The sequence below is a fragment of the Semicossyphus pulcher genome, unplaced genomic scaffold (assembly GCF_022749685.1).
Source record: "Semicossyphus pulcher isolate SPU_LCO1_2020_fin unplaced genomic scaffold, fSemPul1.0.p SCAF_12, whole genome shotgun sequence".
NCBI classification, from domain to species: domain Eukaryota; kingdom Metazoa; phylum Chordata; class Actinopteri; order Labriformes; family Labridae; genus Semicossyphus; species Semicossyphus pulcher.
The window spans coordinates 7,622,535-7,645,277 of NW_027211626.1; the positions used below are offsets into that span (position 1 = coordinate 7,622,535).

Here is a 22,743-nt window from a genome sequence, read left to right on the forward strand (position 1 = left end):
CACCATTAATTTCAGACGAAGAAGACAAAGAAGCTGTTCAAAATCAATTGCTCGAAGCCTAAAATATAATTCAAACCAATGAGAGGCAACTACTTGTACCACTGATGTAAACACATATTTGACCGTTTTTTTTGACCGTGTAATTGCAACTGTAACTGCAGCTGTAACTGCTCCACCACAAGGACCAGGGTCTGAATACAAACGCAGGAACTTTATTTTACCCCCAAAAGGTCCCTGCTCCAGGTGTAGTACTTTTTCAAAGTACAGGTATTTTGGTTGTGGGCCTTACAGTGTTCAACATTTCTGTTAGGTCGAGTACTAGTAAATATTTACTATCTGCTGTCAGTTTCAGCCATTTGAATTAAAGGTCATGATGTTTATATTCTAATTATATTTATTCAATTACAGTTGTAAAAAAAAATGCAATGAGTGTATTCTCCCTAACCTTTTAAAAAAAAAAAAAAAAAAAAAAAAAGGTGTAGCTTTACACACATTAATGGACTAATTTGCTGAATGCATTTTATGAAAAGCAGACAATAGGCTGGAGGAACCTTTTACTGCCTTGAAAAACTAAAACTAACACGAAAACTATATAAAAACCAAACTAAAACTAGTCAATTCATCAAAATAAAATTAAAACTACTTATGAACTCGTAAAACTAACCAAAACTAAGACTAAATGACCGCCTACCACAGATTCACCCGCCCACCTCACCATCTCTAAAGCTGATTGGTTCCGTCACCTGTCAATCAAAAGAAGTCAGAAAGGTGTTGTTCAGTCGCCTTTGACAGGTACGGTGATGTCGCCAACAAGGGCACCCCGGCTACCGACAAAGGTAGACGGTCTAGTTTAATCTGTGTAGTTTTGAGGGTTAAACGAGATGAAATTATTTTCATACTCAACGTTGTCCTCGAGAGCTTCACCGGACGGGAGCAGACTGAAGATCATAAATGTAGCCTAGCAACCTGCTAGCCGTTCACCCAAGAAAGGAAGGCATTGTTTGAGTTGTTGGCTAACATGGCAACGGAAGCTAATGTTAGCAGCGTCGGCTAGACGAGCTTCACGACCGTATTATTGCAGAAGATACTGGTAAGTAATGTCAAACAATAAACCGCTAATGTTAACCAGTGCTTTTATATATATTTGTGAAAGAAGAAGGTATAAATACTGATTGTGTTACCGTCCTCTTCTACTGTTAGCCGATTGCTATCTCCATTCATCACCGTTGTCAGGGCAGCTAGCTAACCTAGCTAGTTCATCTTTTTCAGCAAACGAGTTTTGGCCGACCTACCCGGTAGCTTTTACTATAGTGAAGCGGTCAGCGACAGTTTTATATAAGGTTAAATAGTAATATAAAGACAGCGTCTGTAACTGGACGACTTAGACGCTTGTCTTTAAACAAACGCCGCTTGTAGTAACCGTTAAGTCTCTAAATGGGTACACCTCGGGCCTAACAATGAAAAGCATACAATCAGCTTTTGTCTATAGTGTTTTATACCTCATTAGTGTTATGAGAGGTAACTTTATCCCCTGTCAGGCACAATGGAAGATCTCGAGTTATATGGTCAGTCTGTTACCGTGCCCCACCAGCAGCTTGTGGATAACTGTGTACAAAAACACAGGGACAATGTCATATAATAGCTATAATTGTTCTTTGATTGTTGTTGTTTTAATTGTTCCTGGTGGGAGACCACACCCCTCTCATATTTACTTGGAAAAATGCCCAAATGCGAGATTATAGCAGCAAAATGTACCACCACTTGGCATGGTGATCGTGGAACCTTTGAAATAGACACACACTTAAAACGTAAATAAAACACACACAGAGACACTCTTACACAAAAAATAAACTAATACAAGCTAATGCGTGCACAAAGACACCCACATACATAAAAACCCAAACTTTAACACACAGTAAGTCCTTGAACAGTCTTTCACACACAAAGCACACATGCACTCACATGCACATTCAACAGTTTTTCATAAACACACACAGAGCAAGCGTTCTTTTTTTTCTCTGCTTGGTTCTATGATTTACACCTTTCTTTTTATTTTCCTTCAAATCTGATAATCATTAGAAACACTGGCCATTTTTTCTCTATTTCATTCAATGCACATTGAATTGAATTGTTGGTGAGTCAGATGACGCAACAGGTGATCAGTTAAAGGCTGTGGTCAGGTACAGGACAGCTCATACCGCTGATGGGCTTACATAACACACCTGATGTTCGTGAATTATGGCCTAGGCCTTATATGCTGCACTAAATGTTTAATGACATGTTTGAGTGTCTGCTGCCGCTGATGCTTGCCCTTCAAAACAATTGTGCAACAGGGCAACAATGGTTCTCAAAGACAGTTTTTTTTACAAGCATGAGCATTTTTGTCATTACTTTGTCCGTTACTGTTATTTTCCTATTTGTGCAAAAGACACAATATCCTATTTGATGAAAAACTCAGGTGTTGGGTTGTTAATTTTTGAATATGTGTGTCCCACCTGAATAAATATTTACCTCATCCATAAAGAGATTTATGTCTGTGAAGGCCAAAAGTCGACTTGCAAATGTCACATTTAGAGTGTAGACAATCACAAATACATTGTTGACCTATCGAAGGCACACAGTGTACTTAGGATACTGGATTTCAGGAGCAGGAAATGGTTAAACTAATCAAACCCTAAAAAACGTAATAACAATCATGCAATGTTTTTGTTTCTGTTCACAGCTGCTGTGGTGATCCTGCATAATGTGTGACGGTCGTGAAGCCAGTGAGCAGTGCCTGTCCCTCTCTCCCTCATCTTGGGCCGGCCCTCCGTTTTAAACATCTCCTTGAAGTCTCTCTCCAAAGCTGTCCAACATGACAGACAGGAAGGAGCCACCCTTTTTCAACGACGACAGTGTTGGAGCTTTTCAATATAAGCTCCCTTTCTATGACACTATGGAGCTCTTCATAGAGACCCTGACAGGGACCTGTTTTGAGCTGCGCGTTCTGCCCTTTGAGGCTGTTATTTCAGTCAAGGCAAAGATCCAGAGGCTGGAAGGTACAGAGCTCATTAAAGTGTAGTTTGCATGATTTAGCTTTCTGTTAGAGAGTTGTGTCTGTCTGAGTTAGAGGATAATAATTAATGGAATGCTGCATGTTTACATCCTGTTATTGGTTTTTGGTCCCTTCAGTCTCTGCTCTGTGTACAACTGCTCTGTGGAGTCGTTTTTGCACAGATGTATCTTCTTAGAGAATTTTGTTGTTTGTGTTGCTGTAAACTTGGATCAGAGCTGCTTACCAGGCTTAATGTAAGCTGGTGTAAAGATTGAGATGCCAAAAAATCCGAAAACACACGGTTACACTTCTGTTCAGAGCACTAGGACTTACTGTTACTTTACGTTTTGACCAATGTCGAGAGGGGATGTCAATTTTTATTTCAAATTCATACTATTGTCCTTAGGTACAAAATAGGCCTGCATGATATGAGAAAACTCTGATGTTTGATTACATCGTTCAATATTGCAATAACGATATGAAGTAATTAACATAATTGAATTTACACACTTCCGACTCTCAACAAAACAAAAGTCAACAAAAACTAAACTTCATAAAAGCAGAATCCTTGGCAGTGCTGTTGTATTGAGCTGCATTAGATTGTACAGGTGTACCCAATGAAGTGGCCGGTGAGTGTATATTAGCTTTAACTCTTAGTTTATATGTCTATCTGCATGTTTTACACAACAGCTGCTGTGTTTGTCTGTCCCTCCTGAATCCAAAATAAATCCAAAAACCTTTTTTTTTTTTTTTTCACAAAATTTACACTAATTCCTCTGAGGGTAGTTGATGGGAAGCTTGGGCTTCATTTATCACATCAAAATGATGTGAAAGCACGGCCATTATATCCAGGGCTCCTTTTAATAGGTACATTTTCACATGCTTAGTGAGAAAGCGTGGCTTGTTGACAGAAACATTGTTTTGTAATTCATTGGGATAAGTTCAAAATTTTGCCATAATTACGAAAGCTCATATTGCGATAACTTGCGATTTTATTGCCCAGCCCTAGTACAAATTTAATTTTAAATCTATTATGACTTGTCCTGATTTAAAATTCAATGTAAAAGCACCACAGGCTGTGCTTTGTGCTTGAGCAGTGGGTGTTCATTAAATGTCACATCACCCCACCACCTAAGAAGCCGTGTTGATTAACACACAAATCAGAAAAAGGTCAGGCTAATTACTGCCTTTGTTAAAAGCCTTATTATATAATTACAATACCAACAAATCTGTGCACTCACTTGTTGCCTAATCTCCCAAATTTGGCAGTGGGGACATAACAACAGCAAAATCTGCTCTGCTGTATACTTCAGGATTTCAGCACGCAGGTTGTGTCGGGACCCATTTAAATGACTAATGTCTTCATGGTCATTTATTCAAACCTTTCCTTTGCTTTTGACCTTGGCTTTCCTCTAGGGGTTGCTTATTTGTAGATCAAGATGACCTTTCATGTCTGCATTCTTTGCTGCCATTTTCAGTTTTGGTCAGAAAGGCCTCTCTGTGCTTCGTGTCTGAGGAGGTGTGTCAGCCAAGCCTGTGTGTTTGTGATGGAGCACACTACTCCACAATGAAAGGACCACTGCTCCTTCACTAACACTGGCTCCCCTCCAACACTGGGTCAGAGAGCTTCCTGACTACGCATACACTCCCTCTCATTCCAAGGAAAAGGCGTAGAGAGCCTTTTAATTTGATAGGCTGACATCCTTCAACTGGAGTCTTGTTATTTTGATCTAATTTGCAGTAATATGCAATTTATGATTTACATGCTGTCGTCCAACTAACCTTGCGGATATGTCAGTATTATCTTAAAGATAACCTGGCTTTAGGATGAGGTAACACTGCAGCAACACATGTTTTTAAATTTGCACTATTTAAGATGACAAACAACCTTTTCTTTGACTTTTTATTTATATGTTATTACATAGTTGTGTCTTTAGGGGGCAGACATGACTCATCTTCAGTGCTGTATAAATGCCTCTTTTGGTAGCATTCCCATCTTGCTTGTCTGTTAGATTAATGAACTTAGTCTATAAAGAATGAATAGGTTTTTGTCAACTTTGGTTGTTTTTCTCTCCTACCCTCTCCCCCACTGTCTTTAAAGGTATCCCTGTTGCCCAGCAACACCTTATCTGGAACAATGTGGAGCTGGATGATGAACATTGTCTACATGACTATGGGTATATATATATTTTTCCCAACCCTTTTCTGTCTTTCAGAGCACTGGCACTGAGGCAAAATCACATTGACAACAAGGCTTGTTAGAGCAATTACCAGCAATGCGTTTGAAAACAAGCTGTGTACTTTCAGAATCATTAGTTGTTGCACTTTAAAAGCCTCTCTGCTGTTGTGCTGACTGTGTCTTTATTCAGCTTAACATGTACATGAGCCAAAGATGCAGAGCCAGAAGACATTAGCCCCGGTGAGCATTTTTTGCGGTGAGAGGCGTCTATATCCAGTTTCTGTAGGCCGACTGAGAGCTGAAAACTTCAGATCAGGACAGAAAAGTCCCCCACTATCATTTGTATTTCCCCTTTCTTTTTTTTCCAAACAGATATAACCGTAAAGATGTGTGGCTGAACACAGAAAAATGACAGTTAGACCGAGGACAGGTGATTCCGTGGTTGCTTAGCAACAAGAGAAAAGTGCAGCAAGGTGCTCTGTTTCAAATTGTAGGCTTCAACAAGACAAGCAGTGCGGTGTGCTTCACATTTTGCAACCTGCATCAAGTACTTTGTTTGATCAAAGCCATACTGGTCATATTAAAGAGAGCTCGCCCTTCCGCTCTTGTCAGTTTATGAGATGCAGGCCTCACCCTCCACTGCTCAGCTGGCTGCAGATGGTGGTATTGTTATGAATGCTTGTCACTTAATTTTCCACATGAACAGCCTCTGGTGAGATGTTGCCCGCCTATCACACAGCAGCATGCTTTTGAAGTTTGAGAAGCAGAGGATGACGGGGCTGGCGATGAAACATCTGTTCATATCAAACAAATGTTCAAATCGAATTCCTATGAGTGCACTTTGGTTTATCTGGAAATCATCCGGACCCTCAGAGTGCTGTTTACTTTTAGATCAGAGCGTCAGAAGTCAAGCCTTTTACCCGTAATGTAAATATGTTGACTACTGTTATTTCCTCTTTTCCTATTACACATTCACTGGGGAATAGGTTGTAATAATGTTTACTTATTCTCATGTATTTATCATCACTGTGTTTGTGTTTGCAGTATTGCAGAGGGCTGCACTTTGAAACTGATCTTAGCTATGAGGGCAGGCCCAATTAACACCAGGAGAGGTACGGAAAAGACTATACAATCCAATGACAACTAGACACACCTAATTTTACATAATAATTACCTCATACATCCAGTAAATAAAATACGCTGCTTTCCTTTTATTCTTTTTGTCAGTGACTCTGGAGGATCCCATCAAAGAGGTGGCTGACCTGATGGAGAGCACAAAGGAGGAGGGCTGGGAGAAAAGCCTGTCCAACAAGCAGGTCACGTTTGTGGTCTACCGCGAGGGAGAACAGCTGAACTTCTTCAGAGTGGTTGACAGAGGCGACGGAAACCTGACCCCGCTGTCTGAATCTCTGAGGTTGGAATTGTTGTTTAATTGTCTGTCCAAATATGTTATCACTTTGGTATGGTATAATTGCGTTGTGTTTAATTGTTTACTTGTGCAGCTGATTTAATTTCCATTGTGGTGACACAGATTTCAAAGTGAGCAGGGCCGCTGAAGAGGCGGCCATTAAGCAGACAGTTTTGTTAGAACACTAATAGGAAGAGTGTTTCCGCCTCTCATATTTTCTAGTGGGGGCTCGGTGTACAATATGTGTGCAGAGGAGGACGAGGAAGGAGGCACTTCTGCAGCTGCTCAGCACACCCTCGAGAACTCCATCACCATGAACAAAATGAAGCTACTGAAGGCCAAGATGGAGGACATGAACCTCAACAAGAAGGTGGGAAGCTACTGAGATCACAAAATTTGACATTAGAAAATTAAAATACCTATCAGGCCCCCACACAATATTTAATTCACACAAGACGTGAAATTACAAGCTTTTTTTTTTCATATCTGCATTTTTTAATTAATAATAAGGCCTAAATAATGTCTTTTATTGTCATTGCATAGACTCCTGCTTGTCAAAGTCATAAGCTGTAAATGGTAGCAACCATTTTGCATAATGCAGATGTACTGCACCAAAAGCCTCATTTGCATGCGTTTGTATGAGATGGAGCCTTTTTATTGCATTTAACTGTTTTGGCTCTGTATGTTTTTATGCTCATAACTTAATATACTAATTATGTAAAGTAAATGTGAGAGGATGACGTAGTGTAATCTGACTCTCTCTGTCTGTGTCTCTGTCCTCCAGCCGAAGAAGCCAACAAAGACGAAACCGCGCCCCCCTGTGAGCCTACATCCCTGTGGAGGCTCTCTGGGACCATCCAGCACACAACACCACCATCGCCTCTTTCGTTCACTCGCCCAGATGAACCAGCCTCGGCAGTCAAATGCACAACTACCTCCAATCCCGGACCATGCATCCTTAGACCCCTTCCCCCCTTCTGCTGCTGCTGCAACCTCTACGCACTTGTCCATCCCCAGACGACCCCCTCCCTCCTTCTCCTCACCTTCTTGTTATATGCTTCAGGAGGAGGAACCGTGGGAGACGTGCCCGCCGTTTGCAAAGATCCGGCCCCCTCCCAAAGTTTCCCAGTTAGACATTGGCAGCACCAGGTTAATGAGGGACTGCGTGTACCCTCAGCTTCCTCCATTATGTATCAGGGGGCCACCTGAAGCAACCTTTGACCCAGCTGAGGCACCAGGGGAGGCAGTGGGGCTGGGTTTGCTGGAGGAAGCTCCTGGGTTTGTGATGCCAACACCACCTGGAGCTCCATTTGGGGAACTATCAGACCCATTGAGTCTGGATGTGTCCACGCAGCCAGAGGGAGGTAGTCGGTCCCTCACTGTTGGGGCCCAGCACCAGCTGCAACTCTCCCCCTCCCCTCTAAGCACTTGGACACTCGGGACGAATGATCCTCTCACCAGCAGAGTTGACAGAACACAGCTTGGCACATCATTTCACATCAGCCCCCCTTCTCCATTGCCTGCCTCCCCCTCACCATCCAGCTCTACCAGACTGCTGCCTCAGCCTTTTGATCCCACTCACTCCTGTTTACATCCCAACCTTCAAGCACAAGTGAGGCCAGGGAACATATCCCCTCACCCCGCCACCACTTCCTCAGTTTATCCTCCACGCCTCCGTGGGGTTAAAGTGGAGTCACCTGGCAAGCGGCCAGAGCTTATCTCCAAGAGGGAAGCAAGAGGCATCACAAAGATGGCCAACCAAGCCTGTAAGGAGCCAGTGGGGTCCCTGAGCAACTCTGAGCTCTTGGCTTCTCTCTCCACAAGGGCTCCAGACAGCAGTCACAGGAGGGAGGGTCTTGAAGAGGGTCTGGGACTTGCACTTGCGTTTCCTCCTGCTACAGCCTCAGGACCAGGCGGCCTCGGCTCCAGGCTGCCAGCCATCCAAACCAACAGGCTCCTCCAGGATGATCTCCTTAGACAAATGTCACCGTTGCACCGAGCAGCAGCCTCTTACATGGTGAGCAAAGTTAATGTCAATGTTTGCTTCTAAAATTGGATTTGTGGAATTCTTTTAAGGCTTAATTAAAGTATTTATTTGAGTCTTTGAACAAAGTGTTCTTCAAACTCGATCACTGTAAGTAATGTTGACTGCCAGAACTTAGTCTCATCCAAACCCACAGACGCTTTAAAGTAAAGAAGAAGAGGTGGTTGTGAATCTCTTTTTGCTTTAATTGTCAGAGAATAATCTTGATATGACATTAACTGAATTCTTCAAAATCGCATGGTCTCACTAAGGTTCATTACATTTTTGTGGTCAACAAACAAACATATTTGAATCACAGATTTCTCAAGTATGTAAAATGTAATGCTTCAATCAGTTGGTTAGGGATGAGAACTGTTATTATGATTTCATCACATTCCTTCACATGATGGGCTCATAATGGTATCTAGCAGGCCTAGAGCAGAGCACGTAATGTAACAATGAGAAAGTAATTTATCCGCACATTGCCTCTCCGTTGAAACATTTTTTAAAATGCAGCGCTTGTGCTTCATTGGGTTATGACTCATATGTGACACGGTGAAGAACACTGTATGTAGAGTACAACTGATACAGTGTGAAATTATCTCCAATAAATGTTAAAGTGTGTCATACTTGGGGCACACATAAGCCGTGTCTTTGCCTTGCAACTACTTTAGAAACAGGAGAAGTTGAAATATTAGGCATCATTGATGGAAACTGTAACCGCTTTCCCACTCGTAAAAAACCAACTAACACCTGCTAACATCCAGCTTTTTTGCTTAGTGGGAAAGGCTACAATCAGCATTCAGACCTGGGTCAAATGACTCTGCAGTAGACCCGGGTAATTATCGCCTCTTCTCCGATCGGCATTGATGAGAACACAAATCCCAGGTTGACACGTTAATCTCCGCCCCATTTCCAGCGCGATGCCATGCTCCGTCGATAACTTCTGCGACTCCTTGTCATCTTTGCTACAAATTCCGCCCGTCTCCGTCCGAGCAGCGCTCGAACATAGTTCCAAATTGTCAGCGCCTAGTTTGATACACAGACTGAATGAGTAATAGATACAATAAAGACCTAACCACTGTTTTCACTGTTTACTAACCCTGTTTCGGGCAAGTTTGTGACGTCAGACGGTGACTTAGCAGAAAAGAGACCAAAAGGAAAATACTTCACTGGCAATGGGAACAGAGACAATCGACATCTATTAGCGGGTGAAAAACCTGTGTCAACACGCTAACATTAGGTGGGAAAGGGGTCTAGCTAAACATCAGATGTAGGATGTATTACAATGATCTGTTTTTGATGTCGTAATGACCCCACCTTCTGTTACAGAAATTAGATCTCTCAAAACTATCCCTTTTCTTCTTTTTGTCTTTTCAAACTAAAGATATTCTTCTGCATAAACTTTAACTCTGTATAGTTCTTATAATCGATTGATATAGGGTTCTCCCCAAGTGAAAATACTCAATACTTTTTATTTCATCACCAGTTATTTCAACTGTAAAAACTTTATATTTCTCTCAAGATAAAGTGCTGCAATATTTGTATTGATTTGCTGTACAAATATGTAATATTGCTGTTATTTCCTCAGACCACCAACACTCTTGCGTCAGCTGGGGGAGTAATGACTTCATTCGGGAGAATAGGTAAGAAGGGAACACAAACACTGTTATAATTTCATGAAGTACTAGTATAAAGAGCGAGTACTGCAGCATGCCAAACAGTTCTGATCTTTGATGCCGGGTTTGAAAGATGCAGTCACACACACACAGAGGAGATGTTGTTATGTGAAACCCTTCAGTGCGTGTTGTAAGAGCTCTACAACAAAGCACCGCAAGGGTTTTAAATATTCATTAATGCTACAACTGCAGGAGCAGCACACACAACAGAAGGCACCAGGCAAACACACAAGAACATTCACTTATTTATGTCAGCCACCGATAAGCTTCGACTTTTCACAGGGAATATGGATACAAACCATTTTCTTCTATTACTTTATCAGTATCGGTGTCAGTGTTTCAACAGGCTGACCATTTATTGTTGGAGATGCAAAAAGCATTAAACAACCAAACAATCATGAGTGCCTTTCTGTCAGTCTTTACTTTCGACAGCAGCGAGTTGTGATGGGAATAAATAATATGTTTTAAAAAACAGGTTTTGGTCCGGGCAAAATATATTTGAGTGGGCTTTCCAAATAAATTATATCTATCAGAGACGCTCAGTATGCTTACTCTGGTGTTCGTGCCTCTGTGAGTTATTCAAAGAAGATTAATTAACTCTTAGCTTGTGTTCTTTTTTTAAATCCTTTTTGAACTCACGGTATCTGTTTATTAAAAATGAACTCTTTAATTTCTCATTTACATATTACTTTATTCATATTTCTTCTCCCTTGGCGGTAATTACAACTTTTGTTCTTTGTGAGGTTGACTTTGCCAGATTTAAACACCTACACTTTGTCAGTTCCTCTTGTTCTTCCGCGTTCTTCTTTCGACGCCCTAAAGTGCTGTCGGTGTGTGAGGGAGGACTCGAAAAGCATTTTCTCTATTACCAGTACGGTTCAAGTCTGGACTCTGAAGGGGCCACTCAAGGACAGTCACTTCAGTCCACTCTGTTATTGTCCTCAGTCCGACTATGTTTTTGTATGGAGGATTGACTCATCACTTCAGTATCAGATAGCGTGAGCTCATGGTATTTTTTTCCCCAAAAGTCTGTCTGAATTTCATCATTGATGTTTTCCTCAATCCAGACATATTGCACTGAAACATGAGAACATCCTGTAAGCATGACACATCATACTTTACTGGGATTGTGTTGGCCAGTTGTAAGCAGTGGATAGAGTGTAAGCATTTGGCTTTCAAGGGGAAGATGTCGTTTTCTTTCTTTATACTTTGTGTTCTTGAGTGCAGTTTCAGATTTCTCTCAGGATAAGCAAAAGAAAGGAATTGCTAAGCTTGTTCTGGTTATTAAAAAGAATCTGAAGAATTTACGTCTGAGCAAATCAGAGGGGGTATACTACGAAGGAAGTTCAACATACTCAGGCTTTCTGTACGTAAGCTGGCTCAACAAAGCTTCAAGCACCAGTTAGAGATGACGGGTATCAGGAAGGTAGTTATGAACTTTCTCTGTTAACCCGGGCTTTCTGCTTCAGGCTCTGAGCTCGCTAACAGAAAAAGGGGCGCGTTAGGCGTCATTTCATGCTTCTTCTGCACAAAAAGGAGTGATCACCGGTTGTGTGCTTCACTCAGACTGGTTAAATGAGAGTTTATGATGAAAATATAAAAGTTCTAATGGTAAAACCCGACTCTGCTGCTGCAGAAAGGCAAGAGAGGCAAGAGGTTGTCTTCATATATACATTCATGTATTTACTTTATCGCCCGATACACTCTTAGTGCCACCTGTTTATTTCTAATGTAACAACTACACTAAGTACAACTCTTAAACTTAACAATGATACACTTGATTTCACTAGTACAGTCAGAAACTGCAGTTAGGTCGGATACTTTCGCTTCACGACAAATGGAAATAACTTCAGTATTTGACCCAATAGATTTCAAATTAATTCATTGATTTGATTTAATCTGTGTTAAAAACCGGACAGACTTTTTCATCATCTGCGTTTTAGCTGCAAAACAGACAAAACAGAATTAGGACCAAATATAAAAACGTAACCCAGCATCCGGAGATGCTGTGTCCTCACCGTTCTTGTACTGTTTGGGTGATCTGCTGACATTTAAAGTGTTAATTTTACCTAAAGCCAATGGGTAAAAACAAGAAGAGAGAAACTGGAGGGGGGGTCATAATATATTCATCACTAACTGAATGCATTGGCTCCGTGTTGCGATGCATACAGTACATGCTTCTGTAACTGCACGGCTTCGTTTTGTGGCTTTACATGCGAAACATTACAGTTCCAAAAGTTAACCTCAGCTGAGGTTCTATATTGCCTGTGGAGAACATCTGCACTTTATTTAAGAAAGGGTTTTAAGATGAAACTCTGCACATATTTTGGTCCCAACCAGGTTAGCCATTTAAAGTTACTATGGTGATCTAGCCAGGTTAAAAGAGAGTCAGCTGACTTTAGGCTCAACAGACACGTCTTACCCACTAATCTCTCTTCTCTGTACGCGGCTTGTTTATGCTTTTTTTGAGTATTTTACAAGCTTTGTAAGCAAGCAATTTCCCCGAGGTTTCCAGGAAGGAACAAAGTAATTTGGTACAAAATAGAGGGAAAATAGAGACAGTGTCGAATTGAATAAAGTTTCAAATTGAAAATAAACCATAAATTAGTATTAACTGTGGCATAAATGGAGCTATTTCAGGGGAAATCTGTTTTCCCCATGATAATGACTACATCATAGTTCTTTAAAGGACACTAACATGGCAATTATTAGGAAAGCACACATCTGTAAAGCATACCATAATTTAATTAGTCTGTAATGCAGATCTATTGTCAATGGAAATCAATCGATCCCTGTGCAGCCCGGCTTTCACAAACATCTCACTGAGCTCATTTAATTTGAACCTTTCGCTGCTTCAGTGACTGAACCTCAGAGCATCACAAACAAGACGGAGTCAGCTGTTTCAGTAAAGATCAAATACACACTGACTGCAAATGAAACACGCCGACATCCTTTGTCACCAAAAATTACCCTTTTCTCTCTCAGTGCGCCCAGTCTCTCAAAACAGTCACTAACAAGAGGCTTTCTCTTAGAAGAGTTGGATTAGGTTTGAGAGCAAAGAAAACTTAATTGTAACAACGCTTAATCAGATGCTATCAAATTCACGATAGATCTATGACAAAAGAACGTGGAAAATCAGCCTTTGTCTGATCATATCTGAACCCACTGTTTGTCTGTATGGCAGCAGATTAAAGTGCACAAGGGGAAAAATATCCATCCCACGCCCAGCTCCTTGACAGTGAGCTTCCTGTACCTTCATCACAGAGCTGTCAGTTTTATCTGTGTGTGCCTGTTTCCCCACAGCTCACAAACCCGGCAGAGCTGCGTACTTCCACAGACACGATCATCACAGGTTACAAGCTGACATAAACCCGTGTTCTGTGACACAGGTTTATGTGACATGGGAAATGAAGTTTATTTTCTGACATATTTTAATATTATGACAGAGTTTATAAGGCTGAAAATTTGAGTAGGAAACATGATTGACAGCCATCTACCACTATACTACTGTTTACATCTAGTTTAACTGACTCCTTATTTATTATATGATGCACCTTGATCATAAACCAAGCTTGAAATTAATTGTCAGGACTGACGAAGAAACTGTTGATAATTAGACAGTTGAATTTGACAGTGTCTGTTTTCTAAGGGATTATTTTCAGTCAGTTTTTTCCTGTGGGTGTCAGGTGACAGACATGATACATGATGTGAAAACTCTCCTTGTGCACAATGAAAAAGCATTATAATAGGAACCTAGACAAAGCAAAGTAAAAAGGCAAATTCTGACAGGTGTTTCAGAACTGTGCAGACTGGAATCTTAACAGCATATTGCATTTTCTGGACACACTCCAGTGTGTGATTTAACAGCAGGTGCTTTGCCTTTTGGCAGCTGGTGAAAACGGCTGCTTTGACATCACTGCGGGGGTTCGGTCAGTAGAGCAAAATGCCTGCAAGTCCTGTAAAGAGAGAGATTAAATTAACCTCCCTCACCTGACTCTGTGCCGATAGCCACCTATTATAGCTTCAGGATGACTCTGATGAGTCTAGATTGAGCACATTTTTAGTCTGAAATGTTCAACACAAATTAAACAAAGGGCTTATTCAGGAAGGAGAAAATGGTTCACAAAGCTCTCGCTGTGCCGACACCAGGAACAGAAGAGAGCCAAGCCCTATCGTTGCAGTGTATGTAGATTGAACGCAGGCGGTGTTTGTGCTTCCATGAACATATTTTTATGTGCATTTTGAGCATGGCGTTAGAAAGCTGTGAGGAAACTGCAGAGGTCGATAATACTTTCTCAGTTGTGCAATAAAGTTTTATGCTTGCTTGAGGCGTGGTTTTTTTTGCCCTCATTGAAAAAGGCTTGATGCTCTAAATGGGATGGGACCGATTAAATGAGTAGCTGACCTTTTCTGTGTGCTTTAAAACAATATCCTTATTTTTTCTTTGTCTCCAAACAGCATGAAACACTAGATGACATGAAAGATTCTTGAGGCCCTCTCACCATTTTTCAACAGTATATGGGATAGAAAGCCAAGGCAGCTTGTTGTTTATCTAGTTTGCAACCTTTATTACTTTAGTAATCACTGCAACGATTAAAGTTTAGCTTCTACAGCAAACTTTTAATGAAACTACTATAAGACATATTTGTTCCAAACCGGTCTTTGGAAACGCAGCATCACATTTCTTTTTTGTGGCATTTCAAAAGTTTTCAATTGACAATCCCCACACTAGCTTGTTCAAAATCAATAAGAATGTTTCCTCTTCTCTCAGGCACTCCGACATACCACCTACCTCCAGTCAAGGCTCCCACAGGCAGCAAGAAGAAGAGCTCAAAGCACTGCTTCCTCTGTGGCAGGAAGACTGGCCTGGCCACCAGCTACGAGTGCAGGTACAAGAGCCTCCAGCATTTCCAGCTGTGCTCGCTCGCTCGCTGTCGGACTGTTAATCAAATCTCTCCCCGTTTCTCATTCTTGTCCTGACAGCACCCCTGTCAGTAGGAAGTGGTCTTTTCCTAGTTTATCATTTTTGTCCCTCAGCACGTCTCCAGTAAAAACACGTCTCTGTTCGCTGCTTGTTCTGCCAAAAGTTATTAACATTATCAAAGTTTCTCTCAATAACATCAATCTGGATCACGTCTCCCTCTCCCAGGGCCTTGTCCAGCGCGCTCACACTGAATCTGATGCAACAGTGTGTAACTCTAATCTCCTAACACCAGCCCCTTGAAGTGCTGGAACCATTAAAGCAAAGCCCCCGACTGTGCTCAAAAGACCCAACTGATACTAGTTTAGTCAGATGGCAAAGACCTGTGATTAAATGACTCAAATAATTTACTCAATATTTCTGCTCCCAAATCAAATAAATATGACACCTGAGATAGTGTTGCTCTTTTGACTAATGGTGTGATATAAATACGGATATTAAAGCACAAAAAGGAGGCTTTTAATCGAGGAAAACTTCCCTGCGGAGGAGTTAAAATAAGAAGGAAGAATTGTGACATTCATAGTCAGCAGAATAGCCTGAGGATGGAGCAGAGGTTGTTTGCTAATACTGAAACTAAAAGCTTTTATTTGTTCACTGTAAGGTCTCATGGGGTGCATACTATAAATACAGCAGTTTTTCTAAGTATTTCTTCTACTGAAACATCTGTTTATTTAACTCTTTCAGGTGTGGTCACAACTTCTGCGCCACCCACCGCTACGCAGAGACACATGACTGCACGTTTGACTACAAGAGTGCCGGACGGCGATTTCTGCAGGAAACCAACCCTCTTATCAGTGCTCCCAAGCTGCCTAAGATCTAGATTCTACAACCCTCACCTCTTATAAGGGACAGCCTGAAGGAACTGCAGGTTAAAACAGACTGAAAGGGAGAGATTCTGCAATGTGACTTTTTCTATCAGAAAGAAGGAACTTATTCACCACTGTGTGCTTTTTTTAAATCTGCCAAGTTTGCTTAAAATTTAAATGAAATACTCTGTGAAAGCCAAGTGTGAACAAAGTAGACTGAAACGGCACAGAGCTGCTCATCACCTCTTGACAATGTGAAGATGTTTATCCTTTTAATCTGTTACCTTTTTCTTTTTCCAACACAAAACCCCCGTGCATGTATGTAGGTAGGTTTCGCTAAATATATCTGCTGCACGTTCAGACATTTCTATTTTAGTTCCGTCAGCCTTTGTTTTTGTTTGTTTCAAAAGGACCGCTTACGACTTTTTCATTTGGACAAGTCTTTGACAGATGCACTTTAGAACTATCATATTTATACATTTGACTTTTCTTACTGTGGAGGAAAGGATACTTTAATTTTCTGTGTTTGTCTTATGAAGTGTTTATATTGTTGTCATCATGATTTTTATATCTTGCACCTCTTAAACGTCTTTCTTACATGGGCACATACAAACAGACATTACTAATAAAAATCATTTTAAAAAGAACAGTACACCCACATATTGATGAAATACTTAATATTTATTAATGAATTCTGCTTATTTAAATTCAAGGTTGGTTTTGAAATAGCAAGTATGCAACGTGTGTAGGTATGAATGTCAGTTTTAATGTGTATCCTATCAAGTAAACTGTATTAGGATTTGGGGAGGGGGGTTATGGTATTTATGATGTGTCTCTATATAAGGTGGTTGCCATAAAAAAAATCTTTTGTAAGTCTTTTTTATTGCTCAGCTGTTGCAAAAAAAAACTTTAAATGCTGTTATTGTATCTACAGGTTTGATCTAATAAAGTTTCTTTCCGTACTTCACTGACTTGTTTACATCTAACACCTCTATAATTACATTTCCAGTTGACTGATTATTTTTACCGCTGTTATTTCCTCTATTTCTTTCGCAGTCTCTTCTCGTATCGCTATTACTCATTATCTGCACAGTGATTGTTTGACCTCTTTTGCTGCGGCCTCTTAATAGTTCTCAGTGCTGTGAAGTAGACTCGAAGCAGTTTGTGTTTGCTCTCACTGACTCATTCTTGTCACAGCAGCCTGTCCTCACGTCGTACTCAGACCCACAGCTCGTTCCTAAGCAACAAGATGATATTTAATGTGTTTCACATTAGACCCCCCACTCTCCTTGTTCTTGCCAAAGTTGGGACAAATATAATTGAGGACAACATCTTTTTTCGGTCTTCCTTTATTAGTGCCGTGTCACCATCTCAGCGTAGACTTGCGATCTTCAAACTCTGCTGCTGTCTGCCAGTAACTGTTCTCAGTAGGTTCTGTGGTGTATGTGCCAAAACAAGTTGACACCCTTTACTTTGAAGAAACATCCAAGTAAGAGGACATGCCTACCTGTGGACTCGTAGCTAGCTAAGAGTTAATTGTTTGAAAAGTGCTAGAGACAAAAAAAAAAAGCCCAGAATATGAAAAGACCAATATTCATATTTTGCAAATTGTCAAACCTGTCTGATAGAGCTGCAGACAGATGGACTGATCTCATTGTGCCTACTGCCACATCTGGTTCACATTCACAAATGCAATATCCGCTAATTGATAATTTTATCAGGAAGAGCACTTCGAAGCTGACGTTTATGTGCATACATACAAAATTCAAACTAAGCCTGTAGAGTGAATTACAGTTAATGTTGCAATCAGTAAATACTAGAGAAGCTTGTGTAATCAAAAGCAGGAATATGTTCTTTGCCGGTGAGTCACTGAGTAGATAGTTCCAAAGAAAAGCGGGGGAAATTCTCATTCTTCCCTTTGGATAATGTTCATTTCCAACATACAAACCCTGACCTGAGTCACGTCGTACCGTCTGTACCCTCACTTTCCTCCTCCACATTGTCTGGCTTTGATCCAAGATAATTGGGCTGTAGCTTATACTGCTGAAACTGCTTAGTCTCTCAGGAGGAAAATCAACTTCAACATATAAACCTTAGCCTTTTTTGAGTTTCCAGGCCTTTCAAGATGAATTTTAGAAAAATACTTCATGCTGATTTTATTTTTTATTATGTTTCTGTCATTTTGGATTTCTTTTTGAAATGATGTGTCATGTATCCTTCAGTAAGTGGTGAAAGCAGCATGTGAAAAGTGTCCCTGACCACTCCATTAGCCATCACATACACCCACACCCTTCACTTCAGGTTATCCAATACCACTTTAATAGTGCTAATATTAGTATGCTTTACTTGGGGTGCTAATGTTAGTAAGCTTAACTCGGGGTGGCAATGTTAGTATGCTTGACTTGAGGTGCTAATGTTCGTATGCTTAAATCGGGGTGCCAATGTTAGTATGTTTAAGTTAGGGTGCGAATGACAGTATGCTTAACTCTTGGTGCTTATGTTAGTATGTTTAAGTTGGGGTGCTAATGTTGGTATGTTTAAGTTGGTGTGCTTATGTTAGTATGTTTCAGTTGGGGTGCTAATGTTAGTATGTTTAACTCGGGGTGCTTATGTTAGTATGTTTAAGTTGGGGTGCTAATGTTGGTATGTTTAAGTTGGTGTGCTTATGTTAGCATGTTTAAGTTGGAGTGCGAATGTTAGTATGCTTAACTCGGGGTGCTAATGTAAGTATGCTTAACTTTGGGTGCTTATGTTAGCATGTTTAAGTTGGGGTGCAAATGTTAGTATGCTTAACTCGGGGTGCTTATGTTAGTATGTTTAAGTTGGAGTGTGAATGTTAGTATGCTTAACTTTGGGTGCTAATGTTAGCGTGCTTTACTCGGGGTGCTAATATTAGTATGTTTAAGTCAGGGTGCTAATGTTAGTATGCTTAATTCGGGGTGCAAATGTTAGTTTGCTTAACTTGGGGTGCAAATGTTAGCATGCTTGACTTGGATGGTTAGAATGATAAATATTACACTTGCTTAATATCAGCCAGTTAACTGTCATTGTTAGAATGTTAGCATGGTTTTTTTTAGCATTTGGTTCAGAGCATTGCTGTGCTTAAGTACGGCTTCATAGAGCTGTTAGCTCTAAGTTATTTTCATTTATCTACTCAATTATATTCAGTTTAATTACACACATTTTAACATTAAACATTCTGTAACCTTTGCTAAATGTTGACTTCTAGCAGTAGCTGAGATTGCTTTAATAATTAGAGGGTTACGTCAAGAAGCCCGCATGATTCCTGAGTGGGAACTTGCTTATCACTGTTGCCTGAGTCACTGCATGGAAGAGTGAGTAATGACCTGAAATGACTTTTGAACTGAAGTGAGTGTTTTTTTTGCTGCACCACGCAGAAAAAGCACCGAGAAACAAATTACTGCATTGCCAAAAAATGAACAGTGTCAGCTCAGGCCACCCATATGAACACATCCAGGTCCCACACTGTGAAAAGAATTGCATACAGTTTTCTTTGGCTCTTGAGGCATGACATCACTCAGTTATCTTGGCTTGGTCTTGGAGACTTTACATTTTTAACAAATCTTGTGTGAGGAACTTGGGCGTGGAGTTTGAAAGATTTGGGTATTTACATTTAAGTGTCCAGTGTTTTTGGAGCTTGACCCACTTTAGAGACTAAAAGTCAGAATATGTCCACAACTGTGTCACCCAACTTTATGCAAGTGCAATTCTAAACCCCTATTACCTCTCTTCTATGGGTTGCTTGTTTTTTGCTCATAACACAGTGTACCTTTTTGTTGAATATGCAAGTTTTGTCTGGGTATCTGATTTGCTTTCTTACAGCCATTTCTTCAGTGGAACAGTCTCCCACTGTGTTTCTGTGCAGTGTGTCACACAAACAGAACAAACCAAATGTCTATTTTCTGTTTCAGGATTGTTCTGCTCGCCTCTTGCAGCTCTGCCAAGTGCTGCAAGTCTATATTTTGCACAAACCGACAAACAGTGCTTTTTTCCTTTTTTTAAAAACATGGCTTGGAGAAGAAGAAATCCACCACAACAAGAGTGGCTGTGTACAGGACTGGAAAGGCCTTTTTTTTATACATTGCAGTTTACTGATTACCCATTGAATAGTCATCCCTTAGCTTGGTTAGAATGTGCAATGTATCAGGAGTGCATTTTGTTGAATGATCTCCAATAAACAGACTTAGATTTGTAGTGTTGTAATCAGCATCTGCAGTCATTTTTTTTAACCTCGAGACTGTTCGTGTGCACCAGCATAAGGGGAACAGTGATCACAAGTTGAAACTAACGATAGCAATGTGACCACAAAGTAAGCAGAAGTTTAAAGATATTTTGTAACTCAAATTCAACTGAAGCTGGTAAGTATTTGTAGTATTTATTCAAAAGGTACCTGCATTTTAATCTTAAATCAAAACACGATCCCTCACATTGTGTGTTGATATAAATCTTACTGTGTTTGTAGTGTTGAGTGTAATGAGGGTTTACTCTGCTGAGTCATGTGTTCACAGGGCCACGGGGATCAACACGAGACAATGAAAGCACTGCCGGTCTGACAGGTTTATGTACCAGGCAAGAAAGCAGAACAGACACATATGCACCAAGAAAATATTTTACAATCTTGCCCCACATTTCTTTAATTTCAATCTGCTGACAGGCCAACTGACCTCCAGACACAAACACCTCTTCTTCGACCTGTCTCCTCCTCCCTGTTTTTGTCACCCAATGCGCCTTTTTTTACTGTGTGTGTGTGTTTATCTGCTTCCTCTTTCTTAAAAGCCCTTTCTTGTAAACCTTATGGGACTTGCCTTGTTTTAATGTCCTGCTTTTATGCAGCAAAATCCTCCCCCTTAAACACACACACCGTTTTGCATATCTTAATGTTTGTTGCCCTGTTTTGTAGGATTGTGTACATCAGCCATAGTCAGTTTAATGGCTATTTGTAAGTAGCTCTCTGTGGCTGCTTTTACCCTCCAATATTCTGGTTTCTAATATCCTGTAAACAGAGTAAATAGGCTGTTTTAGTATCAACACGACAGCCTTGTTTCACTTTCCTGCCTCTCTTTAAAACACAAAAGAGGCACGTCCTAATCCTCCCATGCCACGCAGCAAGACAAGCCTATATCTCTCTGACGCAGAGACACATGCATGACAGTTTGGCAGACTCACTTCTGAGGTGCCCACTTTGTCCAGACAGAGCACAGAGGCTCCGTTGTCCCACCCCAAGGACGGAGTGGCGGACTGTGAATCAGTAATAAGCCCAAACACAATGACAGGTTTCACAGAGATAGAGCCGAGGCTTTGAGTCAACAGAGGATACATTCCCTCCTTTAATAAGTGAGCCTCTCCCGACATACTGCACTGAGAGTTGTGGTGTGGAGTTACAGTGCATTATGTGATTCACTCGAGTCAGGATAGTCATACAGCACACTGCAGGCCTTTCATAATTGTGAATAATGACTGATGTAACAGAATATATTACTACAGACTGACAGGTTGAGGCTGTTTTCTGGAGGATGTTTTCCGTTGGCTAATAAGATGTCTATTATGTAATTCCCATAAAGTCTAATGTAATGAGAAATGTCTGTAAAATCAAACAAAAGACGAAACATGAAGCTAAAGTTAGCGGCTGGTTAGCTTAGCTTGGCATGGAGACTGGAAACAAAGAGAAACAGCTAGCTTACCACAGTCGAAAAACTCCACCTCACACAACAATTAAAGGCTAATTACAAAATATTACATTTTATTTTGAATAACTACAAATTATAATAAAGGGTTTTGTGTCATAGGCCTACTGTTTCTTGGCCAGGACAAGTAGCTTCCTGTAGTTGATTGCCAAGCAATTTCTCAGGGCCAAGAAATAGCTAAAAGATGGAACTGTTATTTTTACACTTAGTTTTTTTTAATGTACAAACAAATAAGATGTAAGTGTGACAAAGCATAAGAAGTGCTGTTAGCTGGATTTTGTTTCATTTGGGCGGAGCCAGGCTAGCTGTTTCCCCCTTTAGTAGTCATTGCTCTAAGCTAAACTAAGCTAAGCTAAGTTGACATTAGCTATGGCTTAACATTAAATGGATGTAACTTCACATTTAACGTACAGATATGAGAGTAATATAAATCCTCTTAATTTAGTTACCACCAGGAAGAAGATAAATTTGTATTTGCTTTTTTCCTGGCCACTTCTCAGCAGCTACAACAATCTGCCTGCCAATATACGTGACTTGACACGAAGCAACATTAGCATTAATTTTGAGGTGTTTTTTACGGAAGCCCTAAGTGGACATCCATCCCTTTATTTACTCAGTTTTCACATGATAATGTGTATTTTCTGGTCGTTTTCTGGAGATCTCGACTTATTTTACCTGTTACCTTGGGATAACAAAGCTGGTTTTCCAGTGATAACGAGTTCAGTTCAGTTGTTTTCTGGAGATCTCGACTTATTTTTTCTAGTTATCTCGGGATAAAAAAGCTGGTTTTCCAGTGCCCACACTTATGAGCCAAGTTAAACCTATTTCTAAACGAGTAAATAAATTGGATGGATGCGTGTCCGCTTAGGGCTTCTGTAGTTTTAGTGTCCATAAGATGAATGCAAATCCAATATTATCCCTTCTTTTG

At 40.5% G+C, this 22,743-nt stretch overlaps 1 protein-coding gene across 1 annotated transcript; it reads left to right on the forward strand.

Annotated features, from left to right (window-relative positions):
- Window positions 1–546: 546 nt before the first annotated feature.
- On the forward strand, window positions 547–17,050 carry zfand4 (zinc finger, AN1-type domain 4). Its single transcript, XM_069658652.1, has 10 exons — window positions 547–1,090; window positions 2,723–3,038; window positions 5,136–5,211; window positions 6,258–6,325; window positions 6,441–6,627; window positions 6,844–6,991; window positions 7,406–8,638; window positions 10,236–10,290; window positions 15,095–15,212; window positions 15,989–17,050. The coding sequence occupies exons 2-10, from the start codon at window positions 2,855–2,857 to the stop codon at window positions 16,122–16,124; spliced, it is 2,205 nt and encodes a 734-aa protein (XP_069514753.1). The 5' UTR covers window positions 547–1,090; window positions 2,723–2,854; the 3' UTR covers window positions 16,125–17,050.
- Window positions 17,051–22,743: the final 5,693 nt, after the last annotated feature.

Bases quoted from the DNA above. Each gene is read 5' to 3' on its own strand.
- zfand4 (XM_069658652.1), top strand. From the start codon at position 2,855: ATGACAGACAGGAAGGAGCCACCCTTTTTCAACGACGACAGTGTTGGA. The intron at 5,212-6,257 runs GTATATATATAT...TTGTGTTTGCAG, and splicing joins CATTGTCTACATGACTATGG to TATTGCAGAGGGCTGCACTT. The intron at 10,291-15,094 runs GTAAGAAGGGAA...CTCTTCTCTCAG, and splicing joins GACTTCATTCGGGAGAATAG to GCACTCCGACATACCACCTA.